The sequence below is a fragment of the Leptinotarsa decemlineata genome, unplaced genomic scaffold (assembly GCF_025532065.1).
Source record: "Leptinotarsa decemlineata unplaced genomic scaffold, Ldec_3_MD MMD2_tig00004307_RagTag_RagTag, whole genome shotgun sequence".
Taxonomy (NCBI): Eukaryota; Metazoa; Arthropoda; class Insecta; order Coleoptera; family Chrysomelidae; genus Leptinotarsa; species Leptinotarsa decemlineata.
This window is the reverse complement of record NW_027412606.1, coordinates 14,912,387-14,930,012: the sequence shown is the minus strand read 5'-3', so window position 1 is coordinate 14,930,012 and position 17,626 is coordinate 14,912,387. Positions and strand designations below refer to the sequence as shown.

General features: G+C 34.5%; 1 protein-coding gene across 3 annotated transcripts in view; it reads left to right on the top strand.

Annotated features, from left to right (window-relative positions):
• Positions 1-17,626, top strand: part of LOC111516774 (zinc transporter ZIP11) — a 409,569-nt gene that overhangs the window by 330,328 nt on the left and 61,615 nt on the right. For all 3 annotated transcript variants that reach the window (XM_074179057.1, XM_074179056.1, XM_074179058.1), the window contains exon 6: positions 17,006-17,164. In XM_074179057.1, coding sequence (XP_074035158.1) covers positions 17,006-17,164 — 159 coding nt within the window. The remainder of the gene's footprint in view (positions 1-17,005; positions 17,165-17,626) is intronic.

Genomic DNA, 17,626 nt, shown 5'->3' with positions numbered 1-17,626 from the left:
GTATTTAGTTTTCCACGAAAACTGATTTTTTATCTTTTATACTTAGATAATGATTCACAAATTCTCATCATCTACATACAACAAAGACTAGAAATATTAATGCATATTTTTTCATTGAAAAGATTTCATTTTGAACGGCTGGTGTTATTTTTAAAATAACACGCAAAATTTTTAAAATTTATGCATAACGCACTTTCGAAGAAAGTATTTGAAAGAAAAATCAGTAAAATGCACAAAAATGAATTTGTCCGACAAAAATTTTGGGCCGTTGAGGCTGTCCACCAACTCAAACATGTCAAAATTTTACGTTTAAAAAATTTATGGATAACCTCCTGTTTTTTTCAGGATTGGTTATTTGATACATGCGAAATGCAAATATCGATTTGTCCAACAAAAAAAATTTGCCGATTCTTCAGTCCGACGCGTGAAAATTGTCGATATAAATAAGACAAAAAATTTATGAATAACTGTCGGACTGAAATGAATTCACCTTTTTAAGAGTAGTACTTATTTGATAGGACTATTGTCCGACATTTAAGAAGAGCTAAATTTCGAGTCCGACAAGAAAACATTGATATTCGAATTTCATGAATTATTCCATTGATCATATAATGAGTTGTGGTATATGTAAATTGTTTAAACGACTCATGTTCAAAATATTAAATAAATTATATTATAAAATAGATAAGGCTCATAGAAGCGGAATAAATTTTTTTTTATGTTTCTAATTTATTATGGATGTTATTGTTATAATTTGAAAAGAATAATTGATTTTTCAAATTTTTACTAATTTAATTTTTTGTAAATTTATAAATTTTAATTATAAATAATAGTAACATTGAAATTCAACGCTTAAAATTTTTTCTCAATTTTCCTCAGATTTGTCGCCGCTCGAAGTAGAATCATATTCATAGCCCTCATATTGCATCATATCATCATCATCATCATCATCGTCTCCATTATTTGAATCTGAAAAAATAAATTTCTAATTATTGAAAGGAACATTATTTCTGCATTATCGATATCATAATTGATTGCTACCTTCAATATTCGATGCAATCTCTTCAAATGAAGGACTTTGAGGCCCATCATACCAATCATGATGGTATCTGCCATTGATTAATGTCCACCCACACTTTTCAGGATTTAAATTCGTGGGAGATCTCACGTGAGCATTCAGCCAAATATTCGACAAATATATGGTTCTTTTTATCTGCTGCAATAGTTCCTCCTTTGTCGGCGGTATATTTGCAGCATCGAAACCTCTCAATTGCTTGAATATCCTCTCACCAGTACTTTTGTTGCAAACTGCCTTATCAAATAGTTCCAGGCGTCCTTCATTAACATCATTAGAGTTAGAGGTTTGAAATGCGAAAGTAACACGGCTCAGGTAAGAAGGGGAGAACGTATCTACATCTCCGTTTCTGTTGCCGTGCCTTTACAAATAGCAATACTCTCCCCAATACTTGAAAACAAGACTTCGTCTTCTTTCAAAATATTTCAAATTTCGATCGTTCACCTACGATAAGTTTTTGCGAGAACATTCTTACAAAATTATGAAACATATTAATGACATACATTCTAAATTGGTTATGAAGTAAATAATGAGAAGAAAATAATCCACTCTTTAATGCTGAGGCTTAATGAAACCGATAATTTCCATACGTCGGACTGGAAAATTGGAGCACGCATCTTATCGGACAATTCAATAATTACACTCTACATATTATGATGAAACAATTGTCAAAAAATCAGCTGGTTATTTATAATTTGAGTGTCCGTATATTCACAAATACGAATCGACCAATAATCCTCAGATAACCACTATGTACACACAATTTCCTCATTTTGCAGGAAAAAGGACTCACTTTTCTGTCGGACAAGTGATCCATTGTATTGTATACTTCATTTGAAAATGAAAAAAAAAATAAATAAAAAATGTTATTCATAAATTTTTTGTCTTAATTATATCGACAATTTTCACGCGTCGGACTGAAAAATCGGCAATTTTTTTTGTCGGACAAATCGATATTTGCATTTCGCATGTGTCAGATAACCAATCCTGAAAAAATCAGGTGGTTATCCATAAAGTTTTTAAACGTAAAATTTTGACATGTTTGAGTTGGTGGACAGCCTCAACGGCCCAAAATTTTTGTCGGACAAATTCATTTTTGTGCATTTTACTTTCAAATACTTTCTTCGAAAGTGCGTTATGCATAAATTTTAAAAATTTTGCGGGTGTGCAACTTTAGAACGAAATTATGAGTAAACGCCCCCACTTCGTAAAAAACGCCGAGACTATCTTGTCGGACTACACTTGATGAAGCCACACACAAATTTACAGCTGGTTATTCATCTTGGATACCTTATGTCGCCGGGCACCCAGACTATAACGGATTTTCAATTGTGGTGCCATCTGTTTGTTCATAGACTGTCTTCCTGAAAATATGTTGATGAAAAACAATGTGTCTCCTGAAGCTAACCTCATATCTCTCATCTTTCAATCCATGACTCCGTTCCTTCCGTGAGACGCTAAATATAGGAAAATGTTTCTTAGTGCCTTTTGCAAGAAAAAAAAATCATTTCGAATACACTATTAACAATAATATTTTGGCTGATAGAAATGTTGTGAAAGACCTAGGTGTTTACTTTGACAGAGAACTCAATTTCAATTATCATGTGAATACAATAATCAATAGAGGGTATAGGATATTAGGATTCGTAATTAGGAATTCCTCTAGATTCACAAATATGAAAAAGTTGATAATGGGATCTGTCAAATAGGTGAAGCCTCACCATTTTGATAGAAAGTTCTCCCCCTTTCGGTTTGTGGAAACTAGTCTCAATGTTCTTTTATCTACTATTTTCATTAAACTAAAATGACAAAATTTGATCATGCAAAAAAGATAGAACTGTTTTTAATATCTTCGAGAGAACAAAAATGACTGTGATGTCAATTTAACATTCCGTTTTTGGAACATTTTGACTCGTCCACGGATATCTTTGACAAAATTGCAACGCTACTTTTTTCGGTAAGTTCCCTGCTCTGATATTTTGAACTGGTTTGTAACGAAAATACCTACGTATATTTTCATTTCACAGTTTTTTGTATCGTTTAAAGTAATAATACATTCAATTTTCGTTTTTTCGTTATCTGCCAATGGTTTTTCTTTGGAAAGTTAAAAAGAGGTAAAACTATTCAAATTTTTCAGGTCTCAACAAAATATAGGCAGAATGTTTCGAAGAATCATTTTGAAAATTCAGTTATGTGTAGTTTCAAACGATTATTTCGAATATTCATTAATGAACACCATAGAGGGCGACAATTTGAAAAACTTCCAATGGCTATCTATATCTGAGCAACCAAATGAAATATAAGAATTCGCTGAATACGACTTCCATTATAGGGAGGGGGAAACAAAAGCTTACTTAATAATGGATACCTCCAATTTTGTGATACCTTATCTAAACGCACTGAAGAAATGCTCTTCAATGGTACTCTACAAAGCTACTTTCTATGTAGTAGTTTTTGGTTTATTTAATAAAACATTATTAATTTAAATTGAAATTCTATTTTCTATTATTGATTTAAGAAATGTTCAAAATGATTGCAATTTTTTTTTCAAGGCAATAAAACAGTCTATTTTTAAACTCTTGACGTACATTGGCAAATGTTTCTCTGGAAATAGCTCGGCATTCTTGGATTACTATTTATTTCTGTTGTTCAGTTACTTCTGTTTCATCTTGAAAACAACAGATATTAGGTGGCTCTAAAGTCTATCCAAATCCAAGATAGAGTAAAACAAAACAAAACCGAAGCGTGATGTTCACGTGATCGCCCAGTGTCAGATGGAAAGGGCAGCGTTCATTGGTGAATTCGCCTTCTTGGTACGAGTTCGGTACCAGCACAGGGTTGTAATCAGTCGTTTGCGTATTTGTGTGGCGTGCGTCATAGTATATTGTTTAAAATTGTTTTCCAAGATGTCCAGTACATACACTGCTGATGACACTGTGAGCTATCCTCTGAATCCAGCCAGGAAATGATCCAAAAAAAGACATTTGAGTGTTGAGATGAAAGAAGTGATTTTAAATGTGTTCAAGAAAGAGATGGAAAAAATTGAGACATCGACTGTCGACGAAGTCGTATCGAAAGTTTTCGATGAAATTGGAGTGTGTTGCGCTTCGATTTACAATGTTTTACGGAAATATAAACAAAATCATACATTTTACAAACCGAATACAAATCAAAATCGTCAAACCATTAAAAAATCAATAGATGATGCTGATAAACATGCAATCAGGAGGAAAGTACATGAGTACTTTTTCACAAATGAAATACCCACGATAGACAAAGTACTCACAGAAATAAATGAAGATGTTTCATTGCCAAGTTTTAAGCGGTCAACATTCCATAAAGTCATACTACCCCTAAAGTATGGGTCGATGAAACTGTGACCTCATCTAGGAGGGCCTTTCTAGATGGACTATCCACCGGATTAACAAATCCATCAGGTAAACTTATATTTATATTAAGACCTGCCTCAATCTCAATATATAAAAAGTAACCCTCGTATTTGTTTTATTTACTTACATACCTCTTCATAATTTTAGGTATAGGAAAACAGCTTATTATTTGTCACATCGGCAATGAGAATGGGTTTGTTGCTGAAGGGCTGTGGTGTTTCGAGTCGAAGAAAACTGGAGATTATCACGAAAAAATGAACGGTGAATCTTTTGAACAGTGGTTTTCCAAAGTTCTACACCATCTGGAGGATAATGCTGTGATTGTAATGGACAATGCACCTTATCATTCGCGACGGTTAGAGAAGATTCCGACAACGTCTTCAATGAAAGGTTGAAATCTAAAATTGGCTGCGATCAAAGAATATTAGCTTTGAAGACTCAATGCTAAGAGTACAGCTACTAAAAATTGTTAAGGAACGCAAGCTTGAATACCAAAAATATATAGTGGATGAGATGGCAGCAGGCCAAAACAAAATTGTCCTTCGCCTGCCTCCATACCACTGCGAGCTCAATCCCATCGAGTTAATATGGGCGGATGTGAAGAATTTTGTAGCTCAGCATAACACCACGTTCAAATTTGCAGATCTCAAAGTACTTTTTGATGAGGCTTTGAAAAGAGTCACAGCGGAGAAATGGGAGAAGTGTGTTCGGCATGTGATATCAGAAGTCGAGACAAAGATGTGGGAGCTTGATAACATAATAGAGGCACAAATCAAGCCACTGATAATTCAGATTGGTGAGGATGACACTACTAATGAAGAGACGAATTCATCCAGTTGAATAATTTTGATTAATATTCCTTTTGATTTTGCATAAAATAAAAATTATCAATAAAGAAATAATTACGTCTCTTTTCATAAAATGCTCGAGTGCGCTGTGGAAAATCCAATGAAAATCTTTTTATATTACACATATTATCTGCATTTTTCCCGTTAAACTGCAAAACTTGTGCATTTCACTCGTTATAATAAAAAAGTTTTCCTAAGTATGATATAGCATTTGCGATCAACAAGATGTTTGTTCTGAATACGACCTTGGCCAATTTTTGGGATTTTCAATATCACGTGCGTAGGGCATGTCAATGTTTACATCCACTCTATCTTGGATTTGAATTTTCTTCAGACGAAGAAATTAAGAGGAGATAGGTCCGGGGAACTAGGAGGCCATTCAATAGGACTTCTCATTCCATTCCATTGATTAGCATAAGTATTATCTAACCATTGTTTTGCTGAAACCGGTAAAAGTATATGCGACCTATCAGCAAACATATCATGTTCCTCTTCAGTTCAGCAATAATAATCTGTTAAATTCAATAGAGTTCACTCCAGAAATCATATTAGAGAAAATGAAGTCACTTGATCTGAATAAGGGTGCTGGGATCGATGATTACCCTACATACTTCGTTAAAAAGTGTGCCTCTGGTCTGGTCTGGTCATTTCAACTGCATTAGACAATCGAGCACAGGTGGACTCACTGTATACTGACTTCAGTAAGGCATTTGATAAAGTCGACCATAACCTTCTTATTCCAAAACTTGCTGAAATTTGAGAGAGTAGTAAATACAGCCCTCTTAAAATTTCAGATTTAAAATTTTGCTTCTCGATTCATGGGTAATTTCCATCTCAGGATTTTCTTCGTTATCTGTTAGAAGGTTTACATGAAGACGTTAATATAATTAATGAGAAACCAATCTTAACCGAGATTGTCGAAAAATTGAGCGACAGCGAAAATGCACCAGAGTCATAGCTCACATATTTGGGTATGCATAACTCTAAGATTGTAGATAATTTCATTGGTCAATTGAAATCCGCGATGAAATGCACACACTGTGGACACTCATCAGAAACCTTTGATCCTTTCTGGGATTTATCTCTCGCCATACCACAAAGAACCGACCAATTGAGTTTGTGGTTACGCTTGGATTCCTTTACAAGAGAAGAAACTTTGAATGGAAATGAAAAACCGACGTGTTCGAAATGCAAGGAAAGGAGAAAATGCACAAAGTCCCTATCAATCCACAAGTTTTCCCATATTTTAGTAATTCATTTAAAAATATTCTCTCCAATGAAAAGGTTTAGAGATAAATTGAATGATGTCATCAAATTTCCTCTAGAAGGATTGGATATGGACAATTTTGCAGCAGAAAATGTGGTTACTTTTTGTTATAATCTATATGTTCTTTTTAATCACAGTGGGACTACTTACAGAGGACATTATACAGCATACTGCAGATACCCGTATACTGACGCGTGGCACAAATACAATGATTCACACGTGTCACCAATTTCACCAAAATCACTTGTGAGTGGAGAACCATACGTCCTCTTTTATGAAAATGATTGAACAAAATCGCACCATTGAGATAACTGAGGGAAAGTTTCGTTGCGCAATTATTATTTATTTGTTGTTAAGTTCAAACAAAATAAATATCGACAAAATGGTTTAGACTTTCACGGCTGAGGTTTTCAGTGTCGTTGCTTTTTGAGTTTGAAAGCCGTGTATTTTTGGAATTTCTTTCTGACGTTTCGCTGGCACGAGTGGCTAGCTTCTTCAGAGGTTTAACCATCATGGCTTGCTGTCCGATGACTACCTTTTAAGCTTCGTAAAGCGTAATTATGCCTTGTCAGGTATTCAGTTGTATTTGTACCTGTATTTGTACCTGAATTTGTACCTGTATTCATTCGTACCTGCACTTGAACCTGGAACATTAACAATCTTGCTGCCTGTTGTCCTGTTCGTTATTCTCGAATTCCTTAAAATGGGGTTCCATATTTGATTAAGGTTCACCACTTCTTCTTTTCTGTTGAAATGATCCGTGTGTTTGTGGATCTCTATTGCCTCCCGTACCAGTCGGCTATGGTATCCCTGGTTGGGGGCAATTAGTTCTGTGTTCTCAAACAGAATTCTGTGGTCTCCTTCACTTAGTGCGTGTTCTGCCACAGCTGACTTGTCTGTTTGGCCTAGTCTGCAGTTCCTTTTATGCTCTTTTAGCCTTGTTCCCATGGATCGTTTGGTGGTTCCGATATATATCTTTCCACAATGGGGAGTCCACTTAGCCCAGTGATAGCTAATTATTTCATGGAACGGTTTGAAGGGAAGGCGATAGACACTTTTGAATTGAAGCCAACCTTATGGCTACGTTACGTGGATGACACCTTCGTCACCTGGAAACATGGAAGAGATACCCTGAACCGTTTCCTAAACCACTTGAACGCCCAACACCCGAGCATAGAATTCACCATGGAGATTGAGCAAGACCAACGGATAGCTTTCCTAGATGTACTTGTAGAACGATGTGGTACCAGACTAACCCACAAAGTGTATCGAAAACCCACACACACAGATAGATACTTGCACGCACTATCGAACCACCATCCTAGCCAAAAGAGAGGAGTTATCTCCACTCTAACGGAACGGGCTCGGATAATATGTGAACCAGAACATCTGGAGATTGAACTGAAATACCTGGAAGTGACCTTGAGAGCGAATGGATACAGTGCCTCCGAGACCAGAAGAGCCATGAGACCGAAGAGCACCACGGTTCAGAAAGCGAAAAAGGATCAGATGGTTGCACGCGCATATCTACCGTTTGTCCCTGGGTCACGGATAGAATTGGAAAACTATTGGGCAAACACGACATCGAAACAGTCTTCAAACCCACGAGGAAGATACAACAAAGCCTCAGGTCGGCTAAAGACAAAAGAGACCCATCATCAGCAGCAGGGGTCTATCGCATTCTGTGCACTTGTGGAAAGGTATATATCGGAACCACCAAACGATCCATGGGAACAAGACTAAAAGAGCATAAAAGGAATTGCAGACTAGGCTAAACAGACAAGTCAGCTGTGGCAGAACACGCACTGAGTGAAGGAGACCACAGAATTTTGTTTGAGAACACAGAACTAATTGCCTCCAACCAGGGATACCACAGCTGACTGGTACGGGAGGCAATAGAGATCCACAAACACACAGATAATTTTAACAGAAAAGAAAAAGCGGTGAACCTCAATCAAATATGGAACCCTATTTTAAGGAATTCGAGAATAACGAACAGGACAACAGGCAGCGAGATTGTTAATGTTCCAGGTTCAAGTGCAGGTGCGAATACAGGTACAAATTCAGGTACGAATACAACTGATTACCTGACAAGGCATAAATACGCTTTACGAAGCCTAGAAGGTAGTCATCGGACAGCAAGCCATGATGGTTAAACCTCTGAAGAAGCTAGCCACTAGCAACGACACTGAAAATAAATATCGTTGTTATTCGTAAATAATATTATTTGTTGGTACCTAGTTCCCAAATGTTCAATTTCACCATCTTTTAAAATTGGAGTAATAAATAAAATTCTTGAATACCTTCATAAAGAATGATTCTGAGGTAGTTGTTAAACAAGTATAGTATTTAATTTGTCAAAAATGATTTTCTTAATCTTGAGAACATTAAGAAACTCGAGTGTTCTCTCGCTCACAGAAAATATTACATTCATCTCTAGCAGACCACTAGAAGAACAATATCCTTTAGTTATTCACTTGAAGTTAAACAAAAATCAATACACGGTCATCGCATTCCTCAACGAATATCCACAAATTGATTCAAGATTTCATTATACGCTCGAACAGCACTTCTAATTGTACATACAGTGTACGAAGTCTGCTTTCCGAGTGCATACATTAGATGAAAAAGATAGGAATGCGGTCAGCGGCATCTGTTAAGTCGCCGTCGCGCTCCGTTCATCTGAACCCGGTCCATGCCAGCGTGGAGATGGCATACCAAAGAGAAAATATTGGGAGTTCGCGTTACTCCAACACCGCCCCTCATATATATTTGTTTTATACCATCAACCGATACAAAGACAAATATATATTTTCATGTAGTGAAATAAGTTATTAGAAAAATTGGTCGAAGAAATTAAAAATTAAGAACCGCCTAAAAAAAGAATTCTATATCAGAACATGATTAGAATATTCTGCTACGTGAAAAATATTGTTTTCATCAATTCGCTAGGTTTGCATATCATAAACTTGAAAATCTGAGGTGTGCAAAAATCAGAAAATCTCTGAAAATAACCGCCATTTCTATAAAAAAGAAAAGATACTCATCTCAATATCTTATCTACGATGCTCTGCAATCGGTAGTGTTGTTATTATTGAGAAAACATTAGTTAATAGTCCGGTCAATTTAGACATTCGAAGCTACCTAAATTCCCACCAAGCTGAAAGAATTATACACATACAAGAATTATGAACGAAAGCTCCGTCCAGCTGAAAGTATATCTTTTGTTGCTCATTGAGGGCTGGATTTTCAATGATGTCCCATAATTCATTATCAAAAATAAATTAAATAGTCATTCAGCGTTAATGGTATTACTGAAAAAAAAACGGTCCAATTATTATGTCGCATAAAATATCACACATACATTAACTTTTCGAGAGTATTGATGCTTACAGTTTATAACCCAGTGTAGATTTTTAGTGGACCAGTATCATCTGCAATTTCAAGCAGACATTAATCCATTGGTAGTGGACGTAGCCTCATCAGTAAACATTTTTTTTAGTAAATTTCTATCATTTGAAAAATTTCTTTGGACCCAGTAGCAGTAATCTAATCGTTTATATTCGTCACTTTCTTTCTAATTTAATTGCTCAAACCTTTCACACAAACTGATTTGGAGATTGGCACGAATTGAAGCTAAAAAATTATCATCATCATGGTACTTTCGATTTTGATGTGGATTGTCTCAATAGCTGGATGATTCTTTGATACACTTCTGGTTTGATTAAAAAGTTTTTTCACGGAGGCTGCCGATCCATAGCGAATACGATTTCGTTTCGGATGTCTTCTGTTGAATTCCGTTGAATTTTGTTGAATTTTTGCTGTTACTTCGAGCACCATCACCAAATAACTGTTTTTGATGCATTCGAACTGACATTTGGGGTATAAATAGTTCATTTGTTTCCATGACACTCTAGTCCAAATTGAAAACTGTTGAAACAATAAAAAAAAACATGAGACTGCTTTGAAACATTGAGAATGACGATTTTTTATCCAAAGGTAGACAAATTCGCAACCAATCATATTCAACAGGAAATATAAAAAATTGGAGACAGGCTAGTAAAGGAGACTGAATTCGATTAACTTACATTTGATAAAATGATAATGTTATTATTACTATTATTATTATTATTAATTTATTACCACAATCTATTATGTAATCATATAACGATACTAATTACGTAATTTTTTTTCAGTATAGAAAATGTAAAAGTCACACAATTTATTTAGTAAAATTTCACAGTAAAAAAGATTTGCAATTTGAAATTACACCACAAATAAGGTTATTATAAACGATATATTGTGAAAATTTTCAGTAATAATAGCATGGTTTTACCATCAAATCTGTAATCTTACTATACCCTTCATATAATTGTACATTACTCGAATTGGATTTTTTTTCTGAACATGAGTAATAATACAATATGGGAACTGTATCTTTACCATGCGAAATTTCGAATTCCTTTGTAAATTTCCATTATACATAGGGTAGGCATATGTAAAAATACATGGTAATTTTAGAATGTAGAATTACAAGGTATTATTACGTTTTTGTTGTAAAACTACAAGGTATTTCATGGTTATTACATATTAAAATCCAAAACCATTATAAAAATATTTATTAAAACAAAGTAAAATAAATATTTCAAATAAACAAATAAAAATAAATAGGTACTCATTTTTGAACTGAATAATGTAAGGAACGATAAAAACTAACACAATAATGTTACAAATATTAAATGCTATAAAAAGGGGAACTGAAAATGTATTCAAGGGAAGAACCAGTTATTTAATTTGTTGACATATCTAATAAGAATTCGAAACTAAAAATTGTAACTACCGTACTAGTAAATGGGCTTAATTATAAAAATTAATTTTCAAGATTGTCAACAAAAGATGATACGATTCTAGTGTTAATAGCAAATAGCCATTCAATTATCATTTTTATGTATCACAAGAAAGATTTCAATTCCATTTATTAATGTTGCTTGAAAAATACTAAAAGATAAATTTATTCTTGTATAAATTTATATACTAACAACCATATATTATCGAAAGTTTATATTACATTTTGAATTGGCTATAAATTTTGATCCTAAGTTCGAATTCCTCAAATTATTATTATTTTTTTCATTCACTTGGTACATAAAGATGATAATTTTACAATTAATTGCTTTTCAGTAAGTAGACATAGTTTCTAGATCTTCATTTTATTTGCAATGAATATAATAATATATAATATATAATTATAACATATAATTCAAAACTTTCTTCTTTGTCTAAGTAACCTTTCCTCTACTCTTGGAACCAGCATCAGGATGAATTTTGAGATACATCCTCTGTAGGAGCTCGAAGGTTGCTTGGAATTTTGGAGGATATTTCAAATCAAGAATGAAATATAATGAAAACGCAACTTTTAGAACTTCCATAAATGTTTCATATCCTTGCAAATCAATGTTCTCTCTTTCCACAAAAGCAAAGAAGATTTCATTTTCTTGTGCATCACCTTAAATGAAAAAATAAATAGGTTTCTCATGAATAATTATATGAATAATGATATGTATGTACTGAAATAGAACTTTATTTTCTTAAAGAGTAATGTCGAGAACTATTTTTAGGATTTTATAAGGGCTGATGATTGAGTAGTTGAAGAGTATGAATGTACAGTGTGTGTATGAAAAGGGAAGTATTTTTCGGAGATATTTCTTTCTTTGAAGGCGGTTGTTTTGAATGATTTTTTTTTGGCTTTGTGTCTAGTAGAAGCTGACTAGAAGGAAAGGTGATTTTCGTATAATTGAATGTTCAATTAAACATAATTGTTTCGGATGGACTTCTTCTCCTGGTTTTTTGTATGTGAATATCTATCGTATGTATGAATTACACATCCTAATGAAGAGTTCAATTCATTATTTTCAATTATAATTTTTCTTTTTTCATTTGGAGGTTCCTATCTTCTGTTTGTTATTGAAGAAGTAGAAGGTCAATAGTCTTCGTTCCCAGAAAGTATACTATCATGGAAATTTCAACCCCATACTATATACCGATATAACAATAAATAAAAGAAAAGTAAAGATTAAATTGGTGATATAAACTTCTGAAGGTCATTAGAAATAGACAACGAGAAATCTGGGTTGTAGAGGGAGTACAAAATGTTCTTTGTGGTATAATGGTTGAGAATGAATTGGAGCCAAGAAAAAATGAAAACTCATCTTACCTGTAATACTCATTTACTCTGTAATATGACATACATGTTCGCCAGCAACTGCACTCCTAATTTTTCAATTTCAACTCTGGAGCAATTTAAGTCTTCTGAGTTATTAGTAGGTGCCGGCACTTCTTGTATATCAGTCTGATTTATATCACTTCTTTCAATTTGTGAATCAATGCTGAAAACGGTTGTTTCGATTCCTATAATTACGGAAAACATGTGATCTGAAGCTTCTGATATTAGAAAAAATCGTATTTATATTACATATTACAGAAAGAGGACAGCTTACTCTAACATTAGGTTCTTTGAAATGACTGTATAAATGGAGAAATGAATGTTTTTTGTTCAATGTAGCAAAATTACAACCAGCAACATTACAATTATTATTATTGTGTGAATTTCCCTCTCGAATTCCAACACTACTACTTTCCTTATAATTATGTGACCTGAATACATGTTGCCTGTAACCTGTATACGATTTTAAAATGACCCCACAGCCATTTCGGCGACAAATAAATTCAACACTTGGTCAATTTCTATGAACATAATAGTGAATATCATAATATTTTCTGATAGTGTGACAATGGAATGTACACAAATTACATTTGAACATCTTTGTTGTTTTCATATAAACAAAATATATGTACTTACTGAGACATTCGATGAAATCAATAACTAGCAACAAACTTTATGATAAATTCTCAAATTCTAACCTATACGCAACAACCGCAACGTAACTGCTGACCATTATAATCAAAAATCGAGTGTGGCCTGGCAAATGGGGGATGCGCGCGCACTAGAATAACGACTTTTTTCCGAGTTTATTATGGAATTCTCCACAACAAATTCTTCAATATTACACGATTAGTAATGACTTTTATTAAGATTTATATTTTTACGTTGAAGAAGTCAAGCGTTGAAAATTCCTGTATTGATGTTGGAAATAAATAATTACAAAATATTTACTGGTTATTTACAATGTACTACTACAGAACTAATAAAGTGTGTTAACATAATACAATATTATAAACGGAAACTTAGTAAAGTACTATGACTTTTTCCAGGATAAATATCGAATCAATATTTTTACCAAATAGAACATGCAAAATTGAAGAATAATTTGTGAAAAGTACATAGCATATGTAAACTTACCATATCAAACTAGAAATAATACTGGGCTTTAGGATTTATGCGTTAAACATCACGAAAAATAATGATTCCTTAATATATACCGTGAAATTTACAGAATGCATCACGAAATTTTACTCACATTTTTTGCAGTGCGGAACCATTAATTGAAAATCGGACAATGAGAATTGAAAAAAACTCAAATTTCGAATGTTATGTGGGTGAAAATCGATTTCTGGGCAGCTTTCAAATAACTTATTTCAGTGTCTCCAATGCCAAGCTAAATTTGCGGGATCGCAGTAGGCTGGGTTTAAGGTTGTCACTCGGGCTATGTATTACGAAAAGTGCGGCTCATGTAGGTATATGCCTATACCAAAAATCAAATCTCTGCTTTCAAAAGTCAATGAAATACAAAGGTGTCTTCATCTTGAGAGTGTTACACAATATATGGAGTTGAGAAATTTAGGTATTGAGGTCTATACATGAAAACATAATTCCAGAACTTTAGACTTTATTAGATGTTGCCAAGCGATGAAATAACTTTTGTCACGAAAAAGAAAGAGCACTAAAATTTTCTTAGATTTGTGACATCCACATTAACTCATTCATCCATCTTCGAATCATCAACGTACAAATATCAAATAATAAACCAACCTCTCTAGAAAAATCATCTCAAACTTCACTTGAATTTGGCCAGACATCAATTGGATTATATTGGGGGTGAATGTATAAAGGACATGTGGATTACTTCTAGATAGCTTTAACGATATTTTCAACATGGAAAAAGAAAGAGAAAAGATCGGCATTGTTTTGACCTCTGATTTTTCAATGAAGTTGATTGAAATGTATAATCAATTTTTTGATTATGTTTTTCAATACAGTCCAGATTGATCCGAACGAAGCGAGTTTATTGTTGCTACAGAGTAAGTTATTCCAACATCTATGGATGTATACATTCCTTTTTCAATGAAACGAATTTTCAACGGCTAACCTTGGTTTTAACAAAAATTGCCAGCAAGCTGTCGCTTCTGAAAATCTCGACTATCGGAATTGGCGCAAAAATCCCAGTGACGGAAACCGATCTAGGTTTGTTGATGCTCGCAACAGATGCATACTTAGGATAAATGAAAGCAAAGAACTTCACAATCAGAGAATTAGGGATAAACTGCTGGCTAAAGCTAAACTGGTAGCTAAAGATGTTGATCAAAACTTTACAGAATCCACAATTCCACCACTAAGACAAGCGGATAGTTCAATTGCAACAACAGCCATAGAAAAAGTAAATCAACTATCTGAATAATTTACGTCCCACTCCACAGGAAAGGTACCACCCAATATTCCAACGCTGGAATCCACAATGCCGGAAATTACTATTCGACAACATCTAGTCAGGCGAATTCTGAAACAGCTCAATGTCAACAAGGTGTCCGATCCTGATGAAGTTCCCGTCATCGTACTTGAAAAGTGCGCAAATGAACTCGCACCAGTTTTGCAGACTTTTCAACCTGTCTTACAAGAAAGGGATTTTTCCTTCTTTTTGAAAGATTGCTCGCGTTCACCCTATTCCGTAAAAGGGTAAGAAAAATCTTCCAAATAACTATAGAGTAGTCGCTTTGCTATCAGTGATATCAAAAAATCATGGAGGAAACCACCGTAAATCACCATATGCTTAAATATTTGGAAGGCTTTACCACCCTTATCGATTATCAGTATGACTTTTGGAAACAAAGATCAACAGGTGATCTTCTATCTTAAGTCCCCCCATATTTGGAATAACGTAATCGAGAAACATGGTGGGTCAAGATCTGTTGCGCTTGATATTTCTAAGGCCCTTGACCGTGTATGACATGAGGGGTTTGCTTTCCAAACTTCAATGCTGTAGCTTGTCTGATCATTTTTATGTATGGCTTTCCAGCCACTTGCAGGAAACTTACTTTCAAGTAAGTTTCCTGCAAGTGGCCGTCGATGGATATCTCTCGAATACTTTTACCATCAACGCTGGTGTTCCTCAGGGAGCCATATTGTCTCAAACCCTCTTTTTATTGCATATCAACGACTTATTGTAAAAAACGAAGAATCCAATATATTGCTCTGATGGCGGCAGAACACTTGTCTCGTCATTTCATTTGGATTTCAGGATATCGGCTGCGGATGCACATATTCACCGGCAGCAGAAGGTTGCGTATCTTAATAAAGATCTAGAAGTGATTTCGAATTGGGGTGAAACTAACCATGTTCAATTCAATGTTACAAAAATCCATGCATCTTCGAACCGGATATAATGATGTCAGGACAGAAAATTCCTCTTTCTGTTTCGATGAGTTTGTTGGGGGTTGAAATGGATACCAATATGTCTTGGCACAATCATGTCACTGAAATTGTAGAGAATGCTTCTCAAAAGCTTGGAACACAGTTCTGTACCTGAATACTGTACACACTTTAGCAACTTTAATGCTTTATAAAACTCAGATCAGACCTCCTTTGGAGTATTGTTCCCATGTATGGAGCTCCGCCCTTAAACATACCTTGAAGCTGGTGGATTCTATCCAGAAAAGAGCCACTCGCCTGATTGGAGACTTGCACCTTGATAGTCTGGAGAATCGAAGAGTAGTTGTGTCTCTCTTTGATGGATACTTTTACGAAAGTGTTCAAGTGACTTGGCACATTTGATTCCACCAAACGTATAGGAAACACCCGACGGACTGTGACTGCTCGTCGTTTTGAGGTTCATCTCAGTACACCTCTCTTATTTGGAGAACTGCACTTTTGTTTATCCAAATGGATTCAATCTCCAGCGATTCAAATCCAATGTGAGTCGCTACTTTCGCACAGGCATCGCTCTTTGAGCGCATTAAGGTTTTTTCCATAGTGGTTGTGTTTTGTCCTTGAAAAAATAAAAAAAAAATACCTATATCTGTTTAAAAAAAAATCTGTTTAAAATTTGTTTTTCCGTTAACCAGCTGTCGCACCCCTACGAACGACAACCCTCAGAAGTCGAAACTTGTGCGAGCTAAGGATTAACGAGATCTTACCTTTTAACGTGTGATTCCTAACGTGTGATTCCTCTGATATGATTTGGTTATGTTGCAGGTACGGGCAGCTGAGTGGAATGGTAGAACCGATATTCGGAGTATTGGGTGCTATTGCGGTGGGCCTAGCTGAACCTGCTCTCCCTTACGCCCTTGCATTTGCTGCGGGTGCTATGATCTACGTCGTAGTTGACGATATCATTCCTGAGGCGAACACCAAGTGAGTACCATCATTTTGTATTTTTAACTTTCAGTAATGTTCCTTTGATGGTTTCATTCACTAAGTCACCACATACATGTTTATTCATATGAAACGATAACTGAAAAGCAGACAGGTTAAATTAACAGGAAGAAAACTGTATGATTTATCAGAACTACCAACCTGATCACATTTGATATTATTGTCAAAGTCATAACACTAGAATACATATTGAAACTTTGATATATTTAAACAGTTGAAAATATTTGTTATACTTTTGGTCAGTAAAATTTATTTTTATATAATATTGAAATACAATTAATTGGTAGGTAACACGACTTGTTTATTATTGTTTTCAGAATCAACACAACAAATTATCCAGAAGTTAACAAATTTTCTCATGTTGGTTTGCAAATAAGCACCATAAAATTTCATTTGTAACATAGAATGTGATCATCTTGACACTCTGTTCAACAAATACAA